The sequence below is a fragment of the Micromys minutus genome (genome assembly GCF_963924665.1).
Source record: "Micromys minutus genome assembly, chromosome: 1".
In the NCBI taxonomy this organism is placed as follows: Eukaryota; Metazoa; Chordata; class Mammalia; order Rodentia; family Muridae; genus Micromys; species Micromys minutus.
In genome coordinates this window covers 101886438-101914199 of record NC_137969.1, presented here as the reverse complement: position 1 = coordinate 101914199, position 27762 = coordinate 101886438, and the positions used below count along the sequence as shown (strand labels likewise).

At 47.5% G+C, this 27762-nt stretch overlaps 1 protein-coding gene across 2 annotated transcripts in view; it reads right to left on the bottom strand.

Moving 5' to 3' along the window:
• Positions 1–27762, bottom strand: part of LOC308430079 (uncharacterized protein) — a gene marked incomplete at its 3' end in the record, with an annotated part of 60172 nt that overhangs the window by 197 nt on the left and 32213 nt on the right. Inside the window, exons 3-4 of one of the 2 annotated variants that reach the window (XM_080929183.1) lie at positions 21792–21928; positions 12749–12973 (exon numbers count right to left, since the gene is read on the bottom strand). In XM_080929183.1, the coding sequence (XP_080785309.1) occupies positions 12785–12973; positions 21792–21928 (326 nt within the window). Of the gene's footprint in view, positions 1–12748; positions 12974–21791; positions 21929–27762 lie in introns of those variants that run through there. The other variant, XM_080929182.1, reaches the window with a different exon arrangement.

The following is a 27762-nucleotide window of genomic DNA, read 5'->3' as shown; positions in this document are numbered from 1 at the left end:
CAGAAAGAAAAGTGATATGCTAAATGACAAAGGACATAAAGAGAAACCTCACCAATGCTGTCGGCAAGCCGGAAGGTGGTTAAGAAAAAAAACGACAAGCCTGGGCACAATCTTTACTCTCAGCACTGAGACAGAGACACCATGTGGATGGGATACTGAGACATGCTGGCTTGGCTTACACACCCCTGGATCCACCTCCCTGCAGAATGACTTGAAGCCCGCTGTTGTGTGCTTGCAAGAAGAGGTGTAAATAGCATTCTGCATAGAGGCTGCAGGGGAAGATGGGCTCCCATGGTCCTCTGGGACTGAGCAGAGTGTGTCAGGCATGGGTCAGACTCCCTCCCCTCTGCAGAGGGAATGCATCCAGGACTTCTTGTTGCTGCCACAAAATACCCGACCAGCAGCTTCCGGGAGGAAAGGCTTATTTGGGCTCAGAGTAGGAGAGGATAGGCCATCATGGTGGAAAAGACATTACAACAGGCAGGAAAGGCTTGACGGCATGAACGGGAAGCTGGAAGGTCACATGGTATCTGCATTCAGGAAGCAAAGAATAAGCAGGAAGTGGGACCAGGCTAGAAGGCCCCAAAGCCCACTCCTGGCCACCCACCTCATTCAGCGAGGCCCCGCCTCCCAACGGTGTTCTACAAGTCTCTCAGACAGTGAATGCCAGTGCTTGGGAGCAAGGGTTCAAATAAAGAACATGAGCCTTTGTGGGGGGCACTTCACAGTTAAACTGTAAGAGGGTCCATCCATTTTCCGTTGCTGTAATGAACGCCTAGACAGGGTGATGGACAAAGAAAAGAAATGCATCTCTGAAGGTTGGAACCGCCACCAGCGAGGCGCAGTAGCAGTAGGGGCCTTCCTGAATGTCACAATGTGATATCCTGACAGAGCAGGTGAGCCTTCTCAGGTCTTTCCTCCTCCTGTGAGGTCCCCGATACCATCTCAGAGCCCCCCCCCCATGACCCTGCCTCATCTTAATCATCCCCCCAAGGCCCATGCCAGTGAGCCTAGGTACTACGTCTTCAACACATGAACCCTGAGGGGACACATTCATACTAGAGCAGATGGCAATGTGGTGACCAAGGCCGTCTCAGGATGAGCTTCTGTGTAACATTTAAATTCACAGTGAAACCAGAGACATGACCTTCCCCACAACTAAACCTTGCTAAGTGCGAGACTTTGAGCTGAGGACTCATGAAGTGAGAATTCCCCCTCTATCCTCCAAGCCTTGGCTAAGGTGTGGCTAACCACTGACCGTGCACCAAGTGTGACCCGTCCACAGCACAACTGCCGAGGACCTAAAAAAGGTAAAGGCTGCGTCACCTTTGATCTAGGTCTAGGGAATTGTACAAGTAAGAGCAACTCATCGTCGCCTTGGAGACACTGTGACGTACACAGCCAGCGATGGTACAGGAGGGCCCGCAGGCGGTGGCTTCAATGAACAGAAACAGTGAAATGAGTGTCTCTCTTTAGACCCGTGGTTCTCAGCCTCCCTAATGCCAAGACCCTTCGATACAGTTCCTCCTGTTGTGGTGACCCCTAAACCTATGACCACTTCATAACTGTTCGTTTTGCTACTATGATGAATTCTAGTGTAATATCTGATAGGGTATGCGATAAGCATTCCCGGGGAGGTCACACCCCCACAGGTTGGGAACCACTGCTTTTGATATGGAACCACTACACTTAGATGGTGGTTAATTGTGCTAGTGGGTCAATCGTCCCATTAAGTAGAGATCCCTGTATGCTGAACTCGCTGAACAGGTCTGCAGAACACAGCCTTGGCAAGGAAATCCCGTGGGACAGGGCTGTAAATTTAATCAGGAGAGGAAGAGCCTCTATTGATTATGGCTATTGGTATTGGTTATGGAGACAGGGCTGTCTGGTCTGAGCAAGAAGTTCTCTGCTGAGCTCCTGACCTGCCTTCCCCTGTCCCCAGGTAGAGCTATAAAAAGACCACCTTGAAGGTCAGGGAGCAGGTGTGAGAACCCTGTGAGGCCTCTGTCCCCTTCCTGTTTTGTTTGCTTTCTGGCCTCTCTAGCACTGTCTCTCCTTTCTCTGGAAAGGGCTGGTGGTACTGACCACTCGTTATCTGAATGTGACTAAGCATAATGTAGGCACAGGCTTTGCCTCCCTCCAGAAGGCCAGAACGGGTTCTTCTGCGCATGCGCAGAAGTCATGTGGCCGTTGTTCAGGGCTCTCATCTGGTGAAAACTGTGTCTTACGGCAGAAGAAGGCAGATGGGGAGAGGATCCTCCCTAGATGATGTAGACTATGGGTGCACACTAAACTTGCAAGGTCAGAAACTAGCCAAGGTCCTTCAGGCATCTAACCTTGGCTTAGGTCTCTTCACAAGCATCTTCTGATACTCTGACCTCCTTCTGCTTGGCAGCTGGGTTCACTGTGTGCCTTTACCTATGACCCTTTGTCTGCAGAGTACAAGGAGCCCCCAAACCCCACATCCCACTAAGTGCAGGCACCACATACCTCATGCAGAACCGAATGTCTCTCCAGTAAACACCCAAGCCAGCCATTCATAAAAACCTGTCTCTGTGTGCACTGGAACATGTCCTTCCTGTACCCAAACCTGCTCTGTGTGCCAGACGGGGATGCCACAGGGATGCCAGGCCTGTGACTGCATTGCTCCCTGCAGGTGGAAGCCCTGGGTTGTCCGTCTCCCACCCAGAGCAGCACACAGTGTTTCCCTGTGATTTCAGAAGTTATTTTTAATAAAGATTTTCTGTTAGTCTTGTGCTGATTTTTATGGATGCAGACAGGAGACTGGCTATACCCTAGACCAGAGTTGACCAGCATAAGAAATACAACCTGCTTGTGAAATATTGAGTTCTCAGCCATACTGCTACATTTGGGTGGTCACAGAGTCTCCAGAGCTCACATATTCTGCCACTGGAGGGAGCCTGCAAGTACGGCCTGGTCTTGTTGGGGGAACATCTGTGTCTGGGATTCATGGGCTGAGGACTGACAACCCAACTCAAACAGAGTAGAAAGTGGTACAAGGAGACCCAGAAATGGCCTGGGAGGGCGGGGCGAGCTTTGCCACTGTCTGTGAAGACAGCATGAAAGCAGCAAGGCAGACAATGTGACAATGTAAAGGTCCAGCACCCTGAGCTTCTCTCATCCTAAAGGGAGCTATGAGCAGGCGCACATGCATACACTACATAGAATCACACACGCACACATATTCATGTATGCATAGACAAGCATCTTATGCATGAGTACACAGGGACACATATACAAACACACATGCACAAACATGCAAACAAAAGCACACTGTGCACACAAACGTGAACCTGTGGACACATGTCCACGGTTACATGTACCTGCTGACATACCCTGGCTCCCGGTGCCACCTTGCTCACTGGCTAATCTGGACTTGGAGATCCTCCGTGAAGGGTCCCTTCCCAGGTGACTCTAGGCTGTGTGAAGCTGATAGTTTGAATCTAAGCGCGGTATGGAACCCAATGAGAACCCGAGTTTAGCACTCTGTGCCTACGGAAAGAGGCAGTGCATGGGCACATGTCTGCAGCCCCAGCTCTGGGAGGGAGAAGCAGATCACTACACAGATCACTACCGCTCACTGGCCATCCAGCCTCACCCAGCGAGGCTGCCACATTCCAGGTCTTCTGATCCTGTCTTAGAAAAATAAAGTAGAAAGCAGCGGAAGACTACACTCAGTGTCAACTTTCTACGTGCACACGTATGAACATGCACACACGAACACAGGCACACACATACACATGCATACATATGAACATGTATACATGCACACATGAGCTTGTGCACACACATGCACATGCATACATACAAGCATGCACACATGAACATGCACAGACGAACACAGGCACACACGTGCAGGCACACACATGCATATGCATACATATGAACATGTATACATGCACACAAGCTTGTGCACACACATGCACATGCATACATACAAGCATGCACACATGAACACACACACATGCATGCACACGCATGCCAAAGAATGCAATACTTCTGAAGAAACTCAATTTAAGGGCACTCACTGCATGTGCATGGATCAATGCTAGTCTATCCACACATGGATATGTGTGTAAGAGCCACAGACTTTTAAAGCTGGTAGGTTCGCACATTGAACTAATCAGTTTCCTGACACTGTAACAAATACCCCAGAAAATGAGCTTAGAAGGAGGAAAGGCTTATCTTGGCAACCGTTTCCAAGGCCTTGTTCCTGGAGTGATGGGTTGAAGCTGAGGCCCTTGGTCAACCTAACAAGCCAGGTCCGGCTGCTTGTTTTAGTTTCCAACGTAACCACATCAGGAAGCCACAAGCCCTCCTAAGCCCATCTTCTGGGGTCCAGGGGTGAAGTTTAGGTTTAAGTAGAGGACCAGAGATATGTCCAGGAGTAAAACCAGCTCCCCTCCTTGCTGGCACCAGCTTCAGCCTTTTCCTTCCCTACCAACTCCTTAGCATGCAGCTCTGCTGTCCTGATGGTCAAGGGAGGACACAGGGCTCTCGCTCCAGTAACCTTAGCCAGGACGATACAGCTGTGGTCACCTGACACTGCTGATTTGTATCTTTGGTGGCATAGCCGCTCACCAGAGGGACGCAGGGTGGAGGAGGCGCCTTTCTTACTGTGGTCAGGAAGCAGAGAGAGCTGGGAGGGATGTTCCCAATGTCTACGACAGCATTCCCCAGTGAACTGCTTTCCTTCCACAAGGCCCCACCTCTTTGAGTTTATTATTTTACTTTTATTTGTGTGCACATGTTTGCGTGTGTGTGCTTGTGTATGCAAGGGCTCCTACTGAGGACAGAGAGAGTGTTGGAGCTAGTTACAGGCAGGGGTGAGCCACCCAGATGCTGTGAACTGAACTCTGATCATCTAGAAGAGCAGCATATTCTCCTAACCACTGAGCCATCCTTCCAGACACAGAGGGCCTACCTTCTAAAAGTCTGATTACCTCCCAACTGGGCCTCAGGCATCTCTTTCTCTCTCTCTCTCTCTCTCTCTCTCTCTCTCTCTCTCTCTCTCTCTCTCTCTCTCTCTCTCTCTCTCTCTCCCTCTCTCTCCCTCCCTCCCCTGCTCCCTCTCCCTCCCTCCCTCCCTCTCTCTCTCTCTCTCTCTCTCTCTCTCTCTCTCTCTCTCTCTCTCTCTCTCTCTCTCTCTCTCTCTCTCTCTCTCTCTCTCTCTCTCTCTCTCTCTCTCTGCAACTCTCCTTCTCCCTTTCCTTCCCGCCCCCCTCTCTCACACCCCAGGGCAATAGAACCAAGAATTCCTTTAAAGAAAAGACCTTGATATCATTTGTCTACAGCAGGGGGCGCTCGAGTACTCAGTTTGACAATTCATCACAGAAAGCTGTATTTACAGCCACTTAACACTTGACAGCTTTGCAAAGTGAACCCACAGGAAGAGAAACACTTCCAAAGTTGCCACTACCAAACCCAGGAAATGGTCCTGGGCATGCCTCAGTGACTAAGCTCGAATCCTACCTCTTGCTGCCATCTAGGTTCATCCTTGCCAGCCATCACCAGGGCTGGAAGCCCACCGAGCTCTTTCCTTTCTCCCCTTTTCCTTCCTCTCTTATTTTTTTTAAAGCTAAGCATCTTTTGCACTGAAGCCATTAGTCACAGGCCCTGGGGCTCAGTCTCCGAGGTCTGTGGGTGACTCAGTGCACTGTGGCTGTCATCGAGCCACGGAACAAAGAGTTCAAAATGCAGACTACTCATAAACAACTCTCCCTCACTCATGGAAAATAAAGAGCCAGTGTCTAGGACACTTTCTTCCCCACAGCTCCTATCAGATGACAGCACCAATTTCTATAAATCACCAGGTCTGACGAAACCATGGGATTGCAGGCCATAAAGACTCTACCGCCTGGGAACGGGTTCTCAAGTTCCCCATGTCCCTCTATCTTTTATGCAAGAGAGAAAGGCCTCTACTCCAGAGGGTGAGGAGCGGGTGAGGAAGCAGAAGGCCCACTCACTGCTCAAGAAAGCTCACTGCCAGACCGGAAGTAGCTTTTCCCGGCAGGGTGGGCCAGCGGCATCACTGCACCAAACTGCATGAGGTGTGGCTCTAGAATGAACACAGAGGTTCTCGGAGCATCTCAGACAGCCTGGTTCCTCCCAGTTGTAAAAGTTCCAGACCGATTGTGTTCTGTTCTGCACACTGTCCCCTGCAATGGACACCCCCTTCTTGTTTTCTTTATTATTCAGCTGTGAAAAACAGAGCAGAGAATACTTGCCTAGAAAGACACTCTTAGAGACCTCTGCCCTGTGAGTGCAGCAGGGGAAACCCCATAGAGCGGAGACCAGAAGCTAAGCAAGCCTCCTGACAGGAAGGAGGGCAGGTCTTCAGGGGGTGGAGAGATAGAATCCTAGGAATATGGTGCAAACACCTTGGTTGATACTTTTTTCTGTGAGTAAAAAAAAACATTTAGACAAATGTTCATTCCAGAATGAATTTCCCTTGAAGTTAATAAGATACCACACATCAGTGTTTTCTCAGGAAACTCGTTTTTCTCAATTTCTTCCCAGCATTTTATTCTTAATTACCCCATTTTCATCAGTTCTCTCCCTGATAAAACATTTCGTCTGGTGGGGAAACCTCCTTAAGATTCAGGAAGCAAACAACTCAAAAGCTTCAGGAAATCCCTAAAACTGAACAAATGCACTAAGCCCCTCCCTCCCCAAGCTTATATAAGCAGTAAGGACTGCCAAGAGATCTGACAACCCAAGCTACCTAGAACAGACACTCTTCCAACCTATTGAGCTGCCTGGGAATTGTGCAGTGAGCTCCGAGGCCCTAGCTTCCATGAGCCATCACCCATGGTAGGGTGGACTTTTTTTTTTTTTTTTTTTTTTTGGTGTTGCCTTTATGTCATCTCTGCCCACACAATTAAGCCCTCACCCATACTCCTACTAGAGATGCCAATAAATTTATTGGTTGACCAAGTTTAATTTTTGTGGTAAGGTTACTTTGGTGTTTCATATAAATTCCCTATCTGTGGCTTGTTCATGACTCCCCAGAAAAAAAGGGTCATGCGACAGCACCAAGCAGTAGCCAGCCTCCTATATAAGGCCTGTGCAGGCGGGACTGCATGTGGCCCAATGCACCTGCACAGCCGTTGCACCCCAATTGGGATGTGGAGACAGTCTAGAGTGGGGTGCTAGGCCTTTGTTCTTTTGTGGTGTGATTTGGGTGTATCTGTTTTTTGTGTGCTTGTCTTTGTATGTATATGGTTGTGGAAGGGGCTCTATATGTGGTGTCTGTGGTGTGTGTGAGTGTGTATATGTGATGTAAGAAAGAAATGTGTATCTATGTTATCCATGTAATATGTGTGTTTGTGTCTCTCTGTGTATATGTATGTGTGGTGACCATGTGCATATATGGCACTCCTGTCTCACACCACCTACCACTGACTCTGCTGTATGTACTCATGTAACCCCAGAAAGCATGATACCATGAGAGGGCATGATCTCACAAGAGACCCTGACTGTAATGCCATAGAGCCAGGCCAATTTTGTTTAAGCAGTTGCAGACCAGTTACTCCTATCCAAAGTGGGAGTACCCTGCCCAGGAAGCCCAGGAGAGTCCCTGGCTCAGCCTTGGGAGATGGGGGTGGTTACCTCAACTCATAGGTATGCCCTAGGTAGAATCTGGACTCACATGTGACTAGAGTCTTTCTATAGCCAGTGCCTTCACCTGGCCATTGCCCACCTTGGAGTCAGCTTTATGACTGTCAGAAACACTGGCTTCCACCCAACAGTGGCCTGACTCAGGGAGCTAGCCTGTTAGGGACAACAGTGGCTGTCTGTTCCAATACAGCCAAAATCTGAGCCCCCATCATGGTAGACAGGGGAGAGATTATTCCTCTGTTTTCTCTCCTTCAGGTCTCTGGTGAGTTTCAGACATGCTTTTTTTCCTCATATTTTATTATTTGTATGTGCATGTGCACATACAAATTTAAGTTGCCAGATGTGGGTTCTGGGAATCAAACTCAGGTCCTTTGCTACCCACAACTATCTTTTGAGAGAGTCATTATTATTAACTAACTATAAATGAAACCAGAGGACACACACACACACACAAACACACATTCACAGAGACACAAACACACATACACAAACATATACACTCACACAAACACAAATTTACACACTCACACAAATACATATTCACACACACACACACACACACACACAGAGAGAGAGAGAGAGAGAGAGAGAGAGAGAGAGAGAGAGAGAGAGAGAGAGAGAAATGATCCAGGTGTCAGACTCTCAAACCTGACTGACCTTCAGAAGCAACCAGAGTGAGATTGGATATAATGGGTCTGTAGTGTGGCTTAGGGCAGTCCTCAAATGGAATGCCATAAGGTGAGACTGTCCATTCCAGCAAACCATGTGGCAGTCAGTAATTTACTAAGGTTTGGAAGCCACCTAGAGCCAGGTGAGCTCTGTTTTAGGGAGGAGAGGGTCAGACCTGACAGAGCCCTGGTCCTCTGGAGTGACCAAAGGTACAGGTTTCCTGTGTGGGGATGCTGGATTATCAGATGACCTCGGGGACATTGATTGACCTACGATGTCCGACTACTCCAAGCTGGGATTGGTGCTGACAACTTTTCCGATTCTGCCTTTTAAAACTTGGCCCTTTTATGATTTGGGTTTCATGGAAGAGTCTGTAGGTGACCTAGAGTCTGGTGAGGACAAAGCTGTGTCCAACCACAGTGATTTGGGAACAGAGCTGAAGCCTTGGACATACCTGTGACTCCTTTGCCTGAAGTGTGTGAGCTGGAGTTTTGGGCATTGGGGAGAGTCTGAGCCGGGCTTCAGGAGCACACATCAGCCTGGGGTAACCTTACAGAGGCACCGCTGTTCTAGAGAATCCAGACCCTTTTGGAGAAAAGAAGCCAGAAAACTCCAGCCTAGAGCACTCAGTACCGCCATGTCCGCCCCTGCTAGCTCTACCAGTGCTAAGTGATGAACGACACCGGAGATATTTTCAGCTTGAAACTATCCCATGCCAGCATCCCTGGAGTCTGTGTCTTCAGTGTTGAGCTATGTGTAGGAGATGCTGTCATCCTTGGACATGTACCTCTCTCACCAGAGAAGGCAAGGGTCTCCCAGGCTATTCTCGGGGGTCGGGGAAGATGTAGAACTTGATACTCGTGTGGCTTGGGAGATCTCCTTAAGAAAGAAAATGTTGGGGACTCTGGCTCAGGTTACGGAACCGCCAGCATTGCCAGTGACCAGGGCTATAACCTAGTCCCATGGCTGCCAACCACAGGGTGGGCCATTCTGTGTACAGCTGCTGCGCAAGGGGCAGCCACCAGCTGTTAAATTTCTTCTACATAGCTTCATTCAAAAGAGAAAACCCAAGCCGTGGAATACACCTAGTTGCATATGCAGGTGAATTGTCCCTGATTTTAAGAACTGGGCCTTTCTCTATAGCATCTCTCTGGGAGCCCCCTTCAGTGAGAAGATCATTGCATGAGTCCTCCTTGAAGCCTCCTTCATGAGAAGTACTCCCCAGGAGCCCTCCTCTGTAAGATGCCTTTCCCCAATCCCTTTTCAATGACAAGAACTTCCGCTGAGCCATGCCCCATGGTAAGACCTTGAAGTAACGCTGTCTCCATCTTGTCAAACCAAGATTGTCTTCCGTGTCCCCCACGCATTTAGGACTCTATACAATGAGCCGTGTGTGCATCCTATGCAGCCTTCGTGTCTCGAAAGTGAGTGGACAGTGAAGTGTGGGGTGAGCCACGCTGCCCTAGGTAGCTGGCAAAGGCTTAGCCTCCGCACAGAAGGAGGGTCCATCCCTTGAGTGAGTACCTGACAGAGTTCAGACTTCTTGTTTTCCAGCTCCCTTTCTTCCCTCTCAAACTTTGAGAGTGCCTGTGGCTGGGACTCAAAGGACAAAGAGACAGCTGTCCTGACAGATGGCGGGCAAAAAATGTGTTAATTTGGGAAAGTTCTTTTTAACAAAACATGACTGCCTTGGTACATCCTTTCTCGGGATCTTGGAAGGAGCCCATGCAGACACCAGAAACAGAGGGTCGCACTGAAGTGGCGGTCTGGCCAGGGGACAGTGTGCCAGGGAACAAGGAGGCATTAGGTTAGAACTCACTGTGGAGATGGAAAGGGAGACAGGATGAAGAAAGGGGCGTGGCAGGGGAGGAGAAGAGGAGGAGGGAGAGGAGGAAGGGAAACAAAGAGGGGATAAAAGTAGAAAGGGAGGGGGTGAAGGAAGATGGGAAGAAGGAGAGTCTGAAAGAAAGAGAGAGGGAAGGAAGGAGGAAGGAAAGGGGAGGGGAGACTGAGGGAGGTGGGCAAGGATGAGGGAAGAGAGAGGGACTGAGGGAGGAGGGAAAGAGTTAGGGAGGAGAAAGAGACCAAGGGAGGAGGGAGAGAGAGAGATTGAAGGAGGACAAGGAGGGTGTGTCTGTTTAATAGGTGTACTGAGGATGGGAGGCCAAGCACAGCCTGATAGGGCTTCCCAGCCCAGACCCTGACAACCCATCAGCACAGCCCACTGAGTGCTGACCCCCCCATTCCCAGGACCTGTGCATCATTAGCCTCCAAAAGAGCTGCTTTTAGCTCTTAGCATCTGCATCCAAACAACATATGCATTCTCTTTGGTGGCCACTGGCTACTTTGGTTAGAGATATGGCACAGGTAGGCTGATGTCCTGGCATTATCCATGTGGGGAGGGGTCCCTCTAGATGTCAAGGTCCTCACCTTAAACAGCTTCATGGGCTTTCTAGACCAAGACAGAGAGCAAGTGTCACCAGGTGAGAAGGAAGAGAAATTATGCATGTCACTGCTGACCTTGGTCCCCACAAAAACAACCCTTGGTGGAGTCCACCCTGTGCGGGCAGCTCCCAAAGCAGCCTGTGTGGCAGCCCTGGGCTGGCTGCTATCAGAGCAACCTATGTGGCTTTATTCAGCAAGATTTGTGATGTACCAGGATTCTTTCTGGTCGCATAGGAATAAGCACAGGGGTAGGAAGTCCTATCTCATAACTGCCTGGTCTCTCAAAAGACCCTGGAACAGAGCCATCTCTGCACCCAGGGGTATGTGTGGGGGGGAACACTTTGGAGAGAAAAGATGAACATCATCATTGTTGTCAGCCTTCCACAGAGGAACTAGGGGATCACTAGAAACACGCACACACATAGACACACATACAGACACACAGACACACACACAGACACACATACAGACACACAGACACACGTACAGACACACACACAGAGACACACATACAGACACACAGACACACATACAGACACACATACAGACACACAGATACACATACAGACACACACAGACACACATACAGACACACAGACACACATACAGTTACACAGACATACATACAGGCACACAGACACACATACAGACACACACAGACACACATACAGACACACAGATACATAGAGACACACACATAGACACACATACAGATACACACAGACACAGATACAGACACACATACAGACACACAGAGACACACGTACAGACACATAGAGACACATACAGACACACATACAGACACACAGACACACATACAGACACACATACAGATACACACAGACACACATACAGACACACAGACATACATACAGGCACACAGACACACATACAGACACACACAGACACACATACAGACACACAGATACATAGAGACACACATACAGATACACACAGACACAGATACACACACAGACACATATAAACACATACAGACACACACACAGACACACACACACAGACACATATAAACACACACAGAGACACATATAAACACACATACAGACACACACAGACACATTCACAACACACACACGTGTATGAGTGGGAGAGATGGCAGGGCAAGGAAGGGGGAAGACAGAACACAGGAAACAGTGGTGGTGATGTACATGCAGATGTACAGACAGAGACAGAAACAGCACGAGAAGACCTGAGCCATTTTGTGAAGCTAGGCTTGGCCGGCTGTGTCCTGTTCCGGCGGAGACTTGTTCTAACTCTAAAAGGGCATTCTTCTGAGGAGGGGGAGCTGAGAGCTGAGGTGATGTGTCACAAAGCCCCAGTCACTCTGACACATGCCAACAAGAAGTGCGACCGGCTGGGTTCCCGTTCTCAGAGCCCCCCACCCCTAGGCTTGTAGAAAGCCACTGTAAACTTCCCTTCAACTGTTCAGTCAGTCACAGTTGTGCCACTGCCCTCAAGACTGACTCGAGTGTCCTCATATCCTGCCATAGTATGTCTGTCTGGCCTCAGCCAGTCACCGGGATACCCAGGACCAGCTCTGAGCCCACATGGGAGAGAAATTCATTGGCCACCAGCTCAGGGTCTTTTCTTGGCATGTCTGTACTGCAAGCCCCTCAGAAGGCACCACCCAGAAGCTGAAATTCAAGCCCAATACCCAACCCTGAACTCCTTGCCTTGTACCAGGGTTTCCAGGGCTTATTGTATGTATCTCAGCCCCGGAACATGCTGTCCCTGTAACACCAACACAGACTTCTGGCCAGCCCTCCTGTACATGTATACCTGGGGGATGGGTCACACAGATAAGGAAATCCTGAAGCAGAACACAGACGATCATGAAGCAATGTCCAGAAGGCGGCTACTTCCTCTTCTGGATCATTTATTTTAGCCTGAACCATGTTAAAAAGCAAGCAAAACCAAGTCGGAGGATATGGGAGGAAGAAGAGGAGGAAGGATGGCTCGATCATGGCACCAAGATCCTAACATAAAGACGGGCATGCCTGGCCGGTGGTCACCTCTCCGTGCTGCACAGGAACACACACTTGTAAGAACACCAACTAAGAAAGTCAGCGCAAGTTTTCGGGAATTCTTCTGTCGGTGCTACTCTGCAGATGTCCAGTAGGTGGCACCAGATCCTTGGACAGGAGCACCACGGGGCAGACAGGCAGAAAATGGAGCCACTTCCTCCGTAACAAAGTACCTGTTTTAACAAGAGTCAGCTCTGCCAAGTGTACACGGCGGGAATCACATTCCAGCAGGTGCAGAAATAATATACAAGAAAGCAATTTCTAATCTTGGACATCAAAGTACTGCTGAGTAGGATTTTAAACGGATCTCTTTATTTATTCTTTCTCAAATCTACTTGGAGCTGAGGTGGTGGGTGGCTCAGTCAGTAGATGCTTGCCTAGTGTGTTCAAAGCCCTAGGTTTGTTTTAGTCCAAGTCCTGAATAAAAGCAGGGTGTATACGCTTGTTCTGCCACATAACATATGCAAAGCCTGACTGGGCAACTTGAGACCCTGTCTCAAAAGGGGGTGGGGGCAGTCCAATTTGCACAAAATCATTTCTGCTAGTTTGACATCAAAATAGTCATCTTGGGGCCTCTGATCTGCAATGGTGGGGTGCAGACTAAACTAGAAGGACCCCCATATCCCATCCTATTGGTCTCTGCTCCAGAGCCTCTTAATTAGTGGAACCTTGGTTCGTTTCCCACGAAGCCAGCGTTCTCCCAGACAGCAGGAATGCTCAGGTCTGCTAATGGCACCCAGAGAAAGCTGGGGTTTTGACCAAGGGAGAGTGCTTTGAAAACAAAGCTGTGAGCTTATGCGTCGCTGACTGACTCGTGAGTCATTCCAGACCAGAAGATTCGAGCTTCCAGCATGCAGGAGCCAGAGAGACAACCGTACTATACAAACCCCGCCTGCACTTTTGAGTCAAGGAAATGGCACCAGGCATATCCATGAAGCTTTCAGATGAGCGTGGCTTGAGACCTTAGCTCCAGGCTCTGCCCCGCCTCCACCCTGGTCCTTCTCCTGGTCCTAGCACCTTCTCATGCTCAGGCATGCTGTGTTGAGAGAAACCACAAGACAGGGACAACTAACGTCTCTCCTGGATTTTGAGACATGAGTCAAAACCAAAGATGAGCAATCCTCCTGACACAGCCAAGAAAATATCTGAGAAATGCCCGGGAGATAGGCGGTGCTTGGGTGGTGTGGAAGCGTGTTTGTCTGCAGGGCTCTCCTTTTGCTGACTGGGACCAAGGCCTAACGATGGTGGCGGGAGGGGAGAAAAGGGCTAGCCTGAGCACCTCACCAGGAAGCCAAACTTACTATTCAGTGCTTTGATCCTCCTTGGGACTTAAACGTCCTGAATGAGCATCGTCTGTCTGGAGCTGTCCCTCTCACGGCTAGGAATGTTAGCCATGCTTATACCCTTGTGGTCATAATATCTGACATGGCATCTTAAGGAGAAAAGATTACTTTGGGCTCCCAATTTTGGGGCTGTGGCTCATGAGGGGCCCGTGGAAGGGAAAGGCAGGGCAGAGGGCTTCAGCTGCTGACAGGAGTAATGGAGGGAGGAGCCTGTTCACACCATGGTGAACCAGAAGGCAAAGAAGGCATGTGACCTGGCTTCAAAGGCCACCCCCACAGGCCCACCCTCACAGGCCCACCCCCACAGGCCCACCCCCACAGGCCCACCCTCACAGACTGTTTCTACCACCTAGACCTCGCCTCTTAAAGGCTCCATGACTTCTCCGAACAGAGCCACTAGCTGGGTCCAATGTCTGTGTGAGACATCGGAGATTAAAACCACAGCCCTGGGACTCTCCGATGGGAAATCAAAGAGTGGACATGGAGCGATGCCCTTAGTGGCACGTTGGCAGCATTTTTCTCTTTTTCCCATTCTTCTGGCTGAACACTCTGCTTGGTACCAGAGGGAGCGAGATGGTGCCAGCACAGGGCAAGAACATGGCTGTATGGAAGTGAAGACATTATCTGGCCCTTTGGGCTCCTTCGTAATTCTGAGTTAACAGACTAAAAAGGTAGGTTGTGGTGACTGCTAGGGTGACTTGTTTAATGTCCTGAGAGAAAACAAAGTAGGCTATCACAAAAGAGGTGGCAAGGAGTCTGCCGGGGGCACGGGAGAACCCTAGCGCATCTCAACATTACTACACCTTGCACACGAAGTCAAGGATCGTGACAATGCGCTATAATGACATATTCTACGAGACAGGAACTTTCGCTGGACCTCACAGCCAGAGTTAATAATGCATCTTGAGGTCACTTAAGATGTAAGGCTGCTATCCTACTGTGGACTCAAACTGTTTGTTTAGTCTGCCTCTAAGAGAACGCTGTAATAACCCACCCTACTTGCCTCCGATTTCCCATGCAATCAGCTTTTAAACCTAAACTGATGCATGGCTGCAACCTTAAGTTATGTGCTCTTCTGTGCCCCCGACCTGCAATGACACATGTGTATCATTTGCTGCAGGCAGCAAATACAGAAGTTGAAAGCTTCCTAAAACCTACCATAAGATGGCAAGCATCCATTTATTTATGGATGTTGGTTGATAAACAGTGATGTTTCTTGTCTGGGACAGTTAGGACCAGTTGGAGCCAGTGATTTCATCCCTTGTAAAACTCTGTTAAAGATTTCTGAAAAGAATCCCATTCCTTCCCCCACAGGATGGTCTCCATGCCAGTCAATAAAGACAGAGGGAAGGCCTGTGGTAGGTAGGAACAGTCACATCACTCCCACACAGACACCAACCATACAACAGATACAGGGGGAGATCCTAAGGACAGCCTTTATTCAGGCACAGGCTTAGACTCATGCAACAGACAAAGGGCACAAGACCTGGGGAGTATAAAGTGGAGAGTTTGAATCTGGAATCCCCCTTGGTTAAATGGCTCCAAGGGCAAGTGCTTGTCTTTCCTTCCCCAGAGCAGTACTGACGCATTTTCGGTGGCTTGGAGCTAACCACTAATGTGTCTAATCTGCACAAAGGACAGAAGCCTAAGTCGGACTCTGGGGTCTAGATCCTTTAGGAATGGTGTTGTGGACCACCAGGCAATGATGAGCCAGAGAGGCTTGGAGTCTGACAGGGGACGGCAGAAGAGGTGACGAGGCAGCTGTAACCATGAGACAGGTCCAGGAAGCAGAGCAGTGGCTCTGGAGAGATATGCTTGTGTGTCAACACAAAATCGCATTCTGTTTCCTTCCCTTACTGTCTTCTCAGACAACACACAACATGCAGACTTTATGTAAGGATCTGAGTGCTGGTAAGTGTGACAGTTAAGATTGTCAAGCTTCTACGTTAGAATCTCCAGGGAAGGAAGTCTGAATGAGGAATTTTCTAGATAGATCGGCCCGTGGGGATGTCTATAGGGGATTATCTTGGTTGCTTTAATCCATGTAGAAAATCCAGTCTGAAAATGGGTTTGGGTTGTGTATAAGATGGCGAAGGGAATCTGAGTGGTAGCCACGCGTGGATTCACTCTCTCTTGACCTCACAGGATGTGGCATGACTAGTAATTTCCAGTTCTAGTGACTAGTTCCCTGTAACCTCGAATTGAGAACTAGAATGACCACCCTCTCCTCAATCCATTACTGTAATAAAACACCATGATCAACGCATCATGTGGAAGAGAGGCTTTACTTCAGCCTAATGTTCATAGCACAGTTCATCCCTGAGGGAAGTCGGGGCCGGAACTCAAGGCAGGAGCTGAAGCAGAGGCCGAGGAGGACCGCTGCTCACTGGCTCTTCCCTCATAGCTTGCTCAGCCTTATTTACTATCCAACCCAGCTCCACCTGCTCAGAGGTGGCACTGCCTATGGTGGATGGAGCCTCCTACATGAGTCATTCATCAAGAATTTGACAGATCTGACGATAGGCCAGTCTTACAGCGACATCCTCTCAATCGAGAGTCCCTTTTCCCAAATGGCTGGAGCTTGCGTCAAGTTGACATAAAACTAACGAGTGTGGTCAGGGTGTTTGGTTACAGTGGCAGAGAAGGGGTTTGGGGAAGGTTAGTTTTACAGCATAAAGACAGACTGTGTCACTCAAAGGTCTCTCTCTTCTGGTGACAAATTAGTGAATCTGAAGTTATGTGCCTCCTACTTGTATCATATTAAGTGTCATTAAGACTTTGAGATCACCCGACTGGTAGCTAAGTATCATTTAATGGTATGTACACTGGGTAGGCCCAAGATGGCCGCTTTTGTGCGTCATCTTCACCAGGCTACAGGTTACCCAGATGACTGGTAAAGCCTTCAGTATGTCTGTGTGGTTCCTTGAGGAAATGTCAGAGAGAGACTGGCATAGTCCTTGGTAGGCTGAGCTGGTAAGGTCCATTATGGGTGGGTACCATCCAAGCTGGTGAGGGGCTAAGCAGCGTATAAAGATACAGGAGGGTGAATTTGCTCTTTGAGCTCGACCAGGGACACCCACCTTCTTGCCTCAGGCAATAAGGGTTCTGTTTGTCCGGAGGGTCTCTTTAGTTACACCTGGATACACACCATTGGCCTGCTCTGCTCTCAGATCTTTGGAGTAGGCCCAAATGACACTGCCGGTTGTCTGGGGTCTCCAACTTACAAGTAGGACATTGTGGGACATCTCAGCCTCCGCAAGCACATGAGCCAGTCTCTACAATAAAAATGCATCTACTATGTTTCTCTGGAGAACCCTGGTCACCACTATTTGCTGTAGAGGAGATTAACTCATGTCCTTCTAGATCCCTGGGGCTCCCTGTAAGTCTTACACTCTGCAGAACAACTGGACAATTAAATCCAGTGAAACAAAAATTGATTATTTCGTAGCTAAAGCCTCACTGGGCAACTGATATTCCAAACACCAGCCTTCAGTCTGTGCATGCTGTAGTCATTGCCAGAGACCCCGGAGCTCCACGGGGAAGCAGCTGTTCAGGGAAGACAAGGCATCGTGGGGGACGCTAGCTCACAGACCTGCATCTTCTATGTGACATTTTTTCTTTCTTTTTTTTTTTTTTTTTTATTTTTTCAGACTGAGTGGATTTGCAGCAGGGTCACTGATACTTGCATGTTTCTGAACCATCTCTTTAGACGTCACCAATAAAGGGACAGAATAACCACACCTGGGGACTTTCCATAACTAAAGGCCTCAGGGCATCTGGTGCCCACAAGCCTCAGTCACGTGGCCCTATAGAGCCTCCAGGCCTGAGATGAAACCGCTGAGATGCCGTTCCAATCTCCACATCTCTATTGTATCTCAAGGGCCTTCTCAAACCCTATATGAAGATAGGCTCGGCCTCAGGAGTCAAGAACACTCCAGCTTGAGGATATTGGCTGTGCTTCTTTACCGGGTGGCCTTGAACACACGGTCTAGCCTCTCAGAATGCGGGCAGCTGTTTCTGCCGCTGCCCAAGGTAATCACCATGGTGATGGTTTGGGTACCTGTCTCTATTACCTCCTCGGAGCATGTCAGCTATGAAAATAACAGCACTTACCAGCTGCTGCTTCTCCATGCCCAAAGCCCAGGGCCAAGACTCTCACCACAGGGTGGGTCTGGAACATTCCCCGGAGGCCTAGCAGTTTAGGGAGCTTGGCATTCATATCACGAAACCTTTAAGAAACCTTCTGGTCACCTGAGTACACACCCGGAGAGGATTTTGAGAACCCGGTCTCTTCCTCTTTTTCCTCTGGCTCCCTGGTACGATGGGAAATGGACGCTTCTCTCTGTGTTTTCTTCTGTTGCCATGGTGCCCATGAACGTAGGAATCTCTAGCATTGAGCCCAAACAAACTTTTTTCTCTTTATAAGTTTATTCTAAGTTCCCGGGCACACTGACCCTCAGATTCACTGTCCCCAGCCACACTGCCCCACGACCCCCCTCTTAGATGGCTCTGGCTGAGAGGGTTTATCCTAGCCTCTTTCAAGGCTACAGAGAAGACATACCAGAGAGCAAAGTTTGTCTGGCACGTTTGTCAACAGTGTCCTACATCTGTTTCATCAAAACGAATTGTATTTAAAGGATGTAGGGACATTTTCCATTCCTGGGTATCTTTTGAGTGTGTATCTACATACCTGGACGTCTGTCAGCACATATCTTTATATACACGTGTCTGTATTTGTATACACGTGGCTGGATGTCTGTGCTCATTCTTGTATGTATTTGTGTATGTATACATGTTAGTATGCCTATACTCCTTTGTGTGTTTGTCTGTCTGTGTCTATATGCATGCATGTCTATATGTATATGCCATACAATTATGTGTCTGTATATCTATGTATTTGCAAACACATCCATGTGTTTGTTATGCCTATTTGCTTCAGTATGGTGTGTCTGTACATGTATCTGTGTGCTTATGCTTATATATCTGTATATGCATATATGCCTGTGTTTACATGTTTTATATGTATATATACTCATATATGTCTGTGTACAAATGCGTACACATTTCTATGCATACCTGTGTTTATGTCTCTATATGTTTACGTGCCTTGCTTGTGGCTATGTGTCTGTGTATGTGTCTGTAATTTCTGTCCTATGCATGTCTGTCAGTATGTGTGGAAGCACATTTACCAGCACATGGACCTACAGTGTGGACGTGGGCAAGTGTATCTCCTCAAACAGTACAGAACTTTCCTGCCCTGTGCCCTCCCTGATTCCCTCCCTGGGCTCCCTGGGGGACCACATGGTACAGGTCCTGTTCAGCATGTCCACAGGGACACTGTGTTCCTAAACATCCTTAGTATATCAGCCTATCATCCTACAGTTACAGCTCAGTCAGACTATGCCTGGGTCATTCCAGAATCCTAGTGACTCTGAGGCCATGCTACAACTCTGGGGAGAGAAGCTATGAAGAGAGAGCCCTTTCCGTGGCAAGAAGTAGGTGACCCCATCTCTCTGACCTCATACCAGCCTACCTGATGTTCCCAAACCCTACAGTGCCCCTGACAGCTCCACCAGCACCTGCCGCTGTCCAGTAAGTAAACTTCAAAACTCCTCATTACCCTTGAAGGCCAAAGTCAATTTTGAGAGAACAGCCTCTGAATCTGGTGGATACCTGAACCAGGGCTTCCTCTCTTGGATACCTGTACCCAAAGCAGGATGGATGTGCACACACTGGTACTAAATATAAAGCCTCCTCTTCCTTCACAGCTTCTTACTTCAGCCTAATGTTCATAGCACAGTTCAGCCTTGCTTCTTGGCTTGCTGTGATGTTTCCCAGTTACTCGATGTCTCATCGAGGACAAGTTTTAAATCTGTGGTTCTCAACCTGTGAGTCGTGACCCCTTTCACAGGGGTCACCTAAGACTGCCCGTAGTATCAGATATGTACATTACTGTTCACAACTGTAGTAGAATCACAGTTATCAAGTGGGAGCACCACAGCACTGGGAACTGTGTTAAAGAGTTGCATTAGGAAGGTTGAGAACCCCTGCTTAAGATGATTAGCATAAACCTTGCCCTTTGTACAGTGCCAGTTTTATGTGAAAATACAAGAAGGATTAAGGTGCGTGAGAAATTACTTATTGGTCCTACACAGTTTGCATTTTGTATCTCACATATGAGTTTCTCTCTCACCAGAACAGTGGATGCACTGCACAAAGCTAACTTAGTGTGCGAGTGCATGTGTGTGTGGCCATGTGTGTTGAGTGTGTGCATGTGCTTATGTATATGAGTGCCTTCATGTGTGAGTACGTGTGCCCATGTGTGCATGCATGAGTATGTACATGCTTACATACATGGGTATGTGCATGCATATGATGTGTGTGCATGTGTGTTTTTGCACGTGAGTGGGTGTACATGCATGTGGAAGTCAGAGGTTGATATCAGAAAAAAGTCCTTGGTCACCCATCATCCTTATTCACTGGGGTAGATTTCTCGGTCAAAACAAAGCTTGCTGATGACCAGCCTCACCAACTGGCTTGCTCTGGGGATCCCATCTCCTCCTTCTGAGGCTGGGATTACAGACAGGTAAGCAGGCTGAGATACTCACCCAGAATTTAGGTGGATTTCTACCCTCCAGTCCTCATGCTCATGAGGACTTCAAACCACAGGTGCTTTAACCACCTCACATCTCCCTAGCCCCTAACTCTGCCATTTTATTCCACTCATTGACCCGTGCACACTCTGTGTGCTGCTTTCCATGATCCACATGCACTCTGTGCACTACCTTTGGCTGCCCCATGACCTGTGCACACCACACGTACTGCCTGAGGTTATCCCATGACCCCTGCACATTCCATGCACTATCTCTGGTTGTCCTACAAGAAACAGTGAAAGAGCAGGCAGCTCACCCTCTGCCCTCCCTCTTTCCTGGACTGTCATGATATATATCTGGATGATATTGAGAAGTGGTTCAAAGGTGACAGGGTGTGACACGGCGCCCTAGTTGTCACTCCTTTCCCAGGAAGTCATTGACTTCTCTCTGTGTGGAGCAAGGTATTCAGATCAGAGCTGTGACCTTCCTAGGTCTGTATTCTGGTGGGATTTCAGGAACAGGAACATGTTCAGCACAGCAACTTGACCACCCTCACATCACCAGTGTAGTTACCAGCTTTCAGATGAAGTCTTGGGATGGTGCCAGTAAAAATGAACCCACCAGCCACAGGGACACAGAAACACAGTTCTATCATTTAAGTGGGACCTGTCGACTTCAAAGGATCTGTTTACAGAAAAGACTGGACTAAGGTCCCATCTGAGCCTGTTCGTAAGACCAGAAGGGGATGCTATGATCTGTGACATTCTATCATTCACAGAAAGGGAAACGGAAATTTCAAGGCTGTGCTTTCCAACTCTAGGGAAAAAGCAGATAGGGAGGGGCTCTGCTATCTGGGATGGACTTTTGGGGGAAGAGTATTGTGGATGGATGGATGTCTTGTTTCTCATCAGAAATAGGTGAAAGTGCCCATAGGGGGAGAAAACTGTTGTTTAAGAAATGGGTCTGCATGTACTAGTAAGTGTGTTGTGTATGTGCACACTCATGAATGCACACATTCTTATGTGTATTCTTCAGTGCACATGCATGTTACCTACCCACTCTGAACTGTTCAGGCAGTGCAGCAGGAATGAAGAAGTCTGTCCTTCTTTATCTGAGGTGCCAATGTGCTGTGCTCCTGAAGGCTGACTGGATTCCTCCATTTGAAGAAGCCAGTTTGTGGGCATCACATCATCTAGACCGAAGAACATTCTAGACTCAAGATAAAGTATGAGCTTAGCGCCCATCTACTTACCTGTCTCAGTGATGTTTGACCTCCTGCTATATCGTAGAGGAGGTCTCGCCCACTGTGCTTCTGCCCTTTTCTAACTCTCAGCCTCCCAATTCAGGATCAAGCATGGCCCTGGGCCTTTTATTTTTCGGGATAGCCCTAGAGCGCTCGTGTTGGCACCAGCTACCACGACAAAGACAAGTTATGTCTTTTCTTCGTTGGCATCTTCACAGCCAGGCCTTGTCCCAGATATACTGGCAGCAACTGGTCATCTCAGCCAATGCCCCTGAGCACAGAACTTATAAGCCTGGAAGCACCACAGACCAGAGCAAACAGGAGATGAGAACTTAGGGCTAAGAACAGTAATGTCTTAAAAAAGCCCATGGGAGTTCACATGTCACTATGTCTACAGCAGGCCTGCCTGAAAGCTTTGATCTTGCTTACATTAAGATCTAGAGAGACATATTCATACATAACATATATATGCTTGCACACACATATACATATGAAATACATACATGCATACACACATTTCCAACACATGACTGCATACGTATGCATGCACAGTATTACTCATACATGAGCATGCATGTGTACAAATACACACAACACACATGCATACACATATGCAACTCATGCACATAACACACATATGCAATGCATACATGTATGCACATGTGCATAGAGCATGCACACAGCACACAATAAACTCATGCATACATACTGCAATAATTTGGGCCTCAAGTATCCCCAAAGGTCAGTGTATTCCAGGCTTGTTGCCCAGATTGGTACATAGGTGAGCCAGTGGAAACCGTAGCTGGGCCTGGAAGGCTTTAGGCATTGGGATCTGCCCTTGGCCTTGAAGGAAATGGTGAGACACCATTCTTATTCTCCCTCTTCCATGATTTTATACCCTGGTCATGAGGTGAGCAGCTATGCCTCAGCACATGACGTCACACTCTCTCCATGATGTTTTGCCACAAACCCACAGTCAACAGGGCCAATTGATCAGGGACTGTATGAGCTACATAAATATTTTTTCATTATAAGCTGATTGCTAGTATTTGGTATACTTGCAGAAATAGAATACATGTGACCTACATATAATATGCAACATACACCTGAAGATATATACATATATTTAAACTTTCATTGTACACATATGCATGATACTATACACTCATATGAACACACATATACATATATACACAAAGAAAAACACTGCCTAAACTTCAGTTACCAAAACAACACATACATACACACACACACACACACACACACACACACACATACATAGATAATATATACATACCAACAGCCACATACATGCACAGAGACAAGCTCATGTATGCAACACACAAGCATACATGGCATACAATACACACAAGCATACATGGCATACAACACACACAAGCATGTATAGGCACCATAAACATGCATGTGTATACAAACAACACACATGAATATGCATATACAGTCATAAATACATACAAATGTATGTACACACATAAACATGTATATAGTCACATATATGCACATGCATACCAACACATGCATTACAATGCACATATACCTAAATACTTGCATGCATACCTATACATATATGTACATATATTATACATACTCACAGTTGTGTGAACATACCTTACATGCATGTACAATACACGTATGCATGCACACATGAGTACATGCACACATAAACATATGTGGCATTCATATCTCTTAACTGTAGTTAATTGGATTATCACAGATGATGCACACCCATGCACTGGCCCTAAAGAAGAAAGAACCATGTCAGCACTGCGACAACTGGCCTTGGTCTGTTTCAGGCTATGAGCAGGTCATGTTTATCCTGGCTTATTCAGTGTTTGGCTCTGCTTTATGATATCATTTGGGCTCTCCCATCCAGGGACTTGGACTCTAGCGCCACCTGCAGGAGTCCCACACACCTACATCAGGTGCTTAGACCACACTGTACTCAATCTCAGGCTTATCCAGTAGGAAGATATCTGATTCAGTCATTGTCCCTGCTGGTGGCTATCATGGAGGGCTCAGAGCTTGTCTCATTAAAGCAATGGCTCTCAACCTGTGGGCTGTGAACCTTCAGGGCACCAGTGACAGGGTCACCTGAAGCCATCGGAAAACAGGTGTTTGCATTATAATTCATAACAGTAGAAAACTATAGTTAGGAAATAGCAGCAAAATATGTCTATGGTTGGGGATGGGGGCATCACCACAACATGAGAAACTGTATAAAGAGTCACAGCAATTGGAGGGTTGAGAACCACTGCTTTAAAGAGTGCTGCCAAGAACCACATGAGAGAGAGGTGCTGGGATGGAGGTGAGGTGGAGGTAAGTGGAAAAGGAAAATGTCTTCTCAGACAGGAATGAGGCTCACTTAACCACCACCAAGGCCTGAGGACAATAGCTACCAGAGGTCACATATGTCAGAGCTGCCTTCAAAAACATAGACTTAACACGTTCTCAATAAAAATAAATGATCAGTACGTGAGCTGACAGATATGTTAATATTGTTCACATATATTAAGACTTCCCATTGCCTTCCTACATGTACAGAATTATTAGACGATTAATAATAACAATGTTTAAAAATGAAAGAACAAACTGTATCCAGGTGAGTTTTAACAGAAAGAAGGAGAGAGAGAGAGAGAGAGAGAGAGAGAGAGAGAGAGAGAGAGAGAGAGAGAGAGAAGAAAGGAAGGAAGAAACCCAGCTCCATACTGTATACAACTGACTCTCCATCATCCAGGAGGGGCATACAAGCCCTCTCCAGATCCCTTGCAATGGTCTCAATTTTTCCTCTGAAGACAGACAGTGTGGACAGATGAACATATGTGGACAGTTCCCTGCCGGTCCCCACCCCAGCTTGTAGCAGATCTCAGAGAAGAAGAGTTGATCAGGTAGAAGAAGCAATGTTCAGAAACACACAGATGTTGTATTCCACAGAGAGCTTCCAAAACACTGCACTTTAGCTGAGAGTCTGGGTCAGAGCTGAAGAATCTGCTACTTGCTCTGAGCCCAGCTCTCAACATGCCATAGGCCTGGATCCAGGACCTTTGCAAAACCTGCTGCAAAATGATGGGGTATCCCTAAACTGCCCTGTAGAAATAGCAACCACAGAAGAACAATTCCTTCCCTTCTGCCTTATAAACTATCCGTACATGGTTTGTAATTAAACAGAAAGAAAATTATGTTCAGAATCTAGTTTCAAGAGTTTAGAAGATGTGATTTTTCACTTCCCAGACTCTACACACTAGGAGAATAGACACCATGTAGAATTCTGGTCCACCAGAATCAATCATGACTCAGGATACAGATGTATCAAGACCTCAAATATGTTTTGGTTTTTTTTTTTTTTTGTTGTTGTTGTTGTTGTTGGTTTTTTTTTGGGGGGGGGGTTGTAGTAAGCTCTTGTACATCCCAAGTCTCCTGGAACCACACCTGTCTCTCCCTGTGGCTCTAAGACCAGATTTTATACCCAATAGTAATAGCCCATGCCTTGGGTTTTATAACAACATAAAAACCCCAATAAAGTCAAGAAAGATCACTAGTAGAAACATTCATGAATCAGTTTGATGGAAAATTGTCTAAACCCTGTACACAGCAGCAGTTGATACCCAATGCCCACTGAACCACATAGGATTAGGCAGCCCCACATATCACCACTTGTTGATAGACTCTCCTTCTGATTAATAATACTATCTACTCACCAAGAACTAGAGTCATCTAGGAGGCAAACCCTGGGAATGTCTGTGAGAGAGAGCCTAGGTTCAGTTCATTGAAGCAGGACAACCCGTGCTGACAGTGAGCAGGACCATCCCGTGGGCTGGGGGACTGGACTGAGTTTAAGGAGAGAGAACTGAACAGCAGCTTTCACCACTCCCTGCTGCCTAACTGCAGATATGATGTGACCAGAAACCTCATGGTCCTGCCACCATGACTTCTCTGCCGTGGCAGATGATGAGCCAAAAGAAACCCTTTCTCCCTTAAAGGGCCATTGAGCAATGAAATAACCTTAAAAACTAAAGGTAAATAAATTACCTAAAACAGCACAGCTGATATAACTCCCGAGGGAAGTGGGTTTTGAAGCCTACAGGACCCTTGAGAGGTTTTGAGAGGCAGTCAAACACCTCAGAGGGTATGATTTAAAAAAAAAAAAAAAGTGTGTACCATGGGGTAGCTCCTGGCAGCAAACTGGGGCCCTATGAGACACGCCTCTTGGGATACACAGGACTCAGCTTCTCAGAGCAGCAGCCTATGCAGAGGGCAGGGTGGTATCCATCCTTTGAGACACCCACAGAGCAGCTGAAATGATGGCATCATAGCTGCTGTTGCAACAGGAAGCTCATTAGAGCCAATACTTATGGTGTTCATTTCATAGAATTAGGTTACACTCAGCAGAATTTGGGACTCGGGGATATTTGTGTTTACTCAATATGTAAAGCACTCGGCAGGGACTGGGGGTGGATATCTGATGTCAACGATAGTCCTGTCCCGCTGAGATAGCCACATTGCAGACAGCATTAGTACTTCAGTGAAACTCTTCTAACAGCTGAGGTTGCCATCTGACTGAAGAGTGAGAGTTGAAAGTTTGTTCTCTGCTAACCAAAGGGCTGCCTGGGAATGCTTTTCCCATTGGCATCTTCTGATGCTGCACACACCTGACAGTCTTACTAATTCTAGCACCCAGTGCAGGTCCTGAATTATCAAACATCCCATCACTACTGAGACTGAAGCCCCATGAGGGATTCAGGGGTTCTGGCAGGGACTCTGTCTGGAGAAGAAGATCTGGGTTACATGTCACCGCAGAAAAGAAAAAATGGGAGCCTGGGGTCATCTCAACATACCCCATAAATGGAAGATGCCACTTCTGTCCCCAAACTTGATAAGCTCCAAGTGTCAAGAACATAAGGCTGTAATCCTGGAAGAAAAGTCTTGAGAGAAATGTGGACTGAGAAGGCCTGGCTAGTGAGGAAGGGAGCAAAGACCTAATTAAGAACTGGGCTAATTAGGTGACAACTTGGATTAAGAATCTCTGTGTGCTAATGGGCTTTTTAAAAACTCTGTGAGGTTTGTTTACTTCCCGAGTGCAGTAATCCTGCTTCTAGGAGAGGATGCATTTATTTGTAGCAAGAAATTGCTACACAACACTGTTTCTCAACATGAATGTGTGCACACTCCACGTGAACCCAGAGGACTAACTCCATAATTAATAAAGGATCTGTCAAAGGTGTTGGGGATTAGGTGGCTCAGCTGGTAAGGAGCACTTGACATCAAGTTTTGGAAACTGGATTTCATCCCTGGGACTCACACGATAGAAAGAGAGAACAGACTACCAAAAACTGTCCTGGGATCTCCACCCATGTGCCTTGGCACATAAATATATATACTCCCACACACAATAAATAATTGTAAAAAACTAGAAAGAAGAGATAAAAGGCTCTTCCTGATATGTTAATTTTGGAAGTGTGTGTAGGTATCAGTGAAAGAGCTGTTCAGAATCATGTCATCAAGTTCTAAGGAAAAGAGAACTGAATGTCAGCCTTGATGCAGAGAGTCCCTAGTGTGTGGAGACAGAAACACAAGTTTATTTTAGTGTTGTCCCTGAGTGCTGGGCAGATGAGGGAACTCCTGGGCCTCTGCTCAGAACAGACTGCCACACCCCCGCCACACCCGCCACACCCATCTATGGTGCAGCTTGGGCTGGAGTTGCTTCCACAGGAAACCCCAAGATAACTTCATTCATATCATTTTCACATCAAAGTTTCATGAAACTT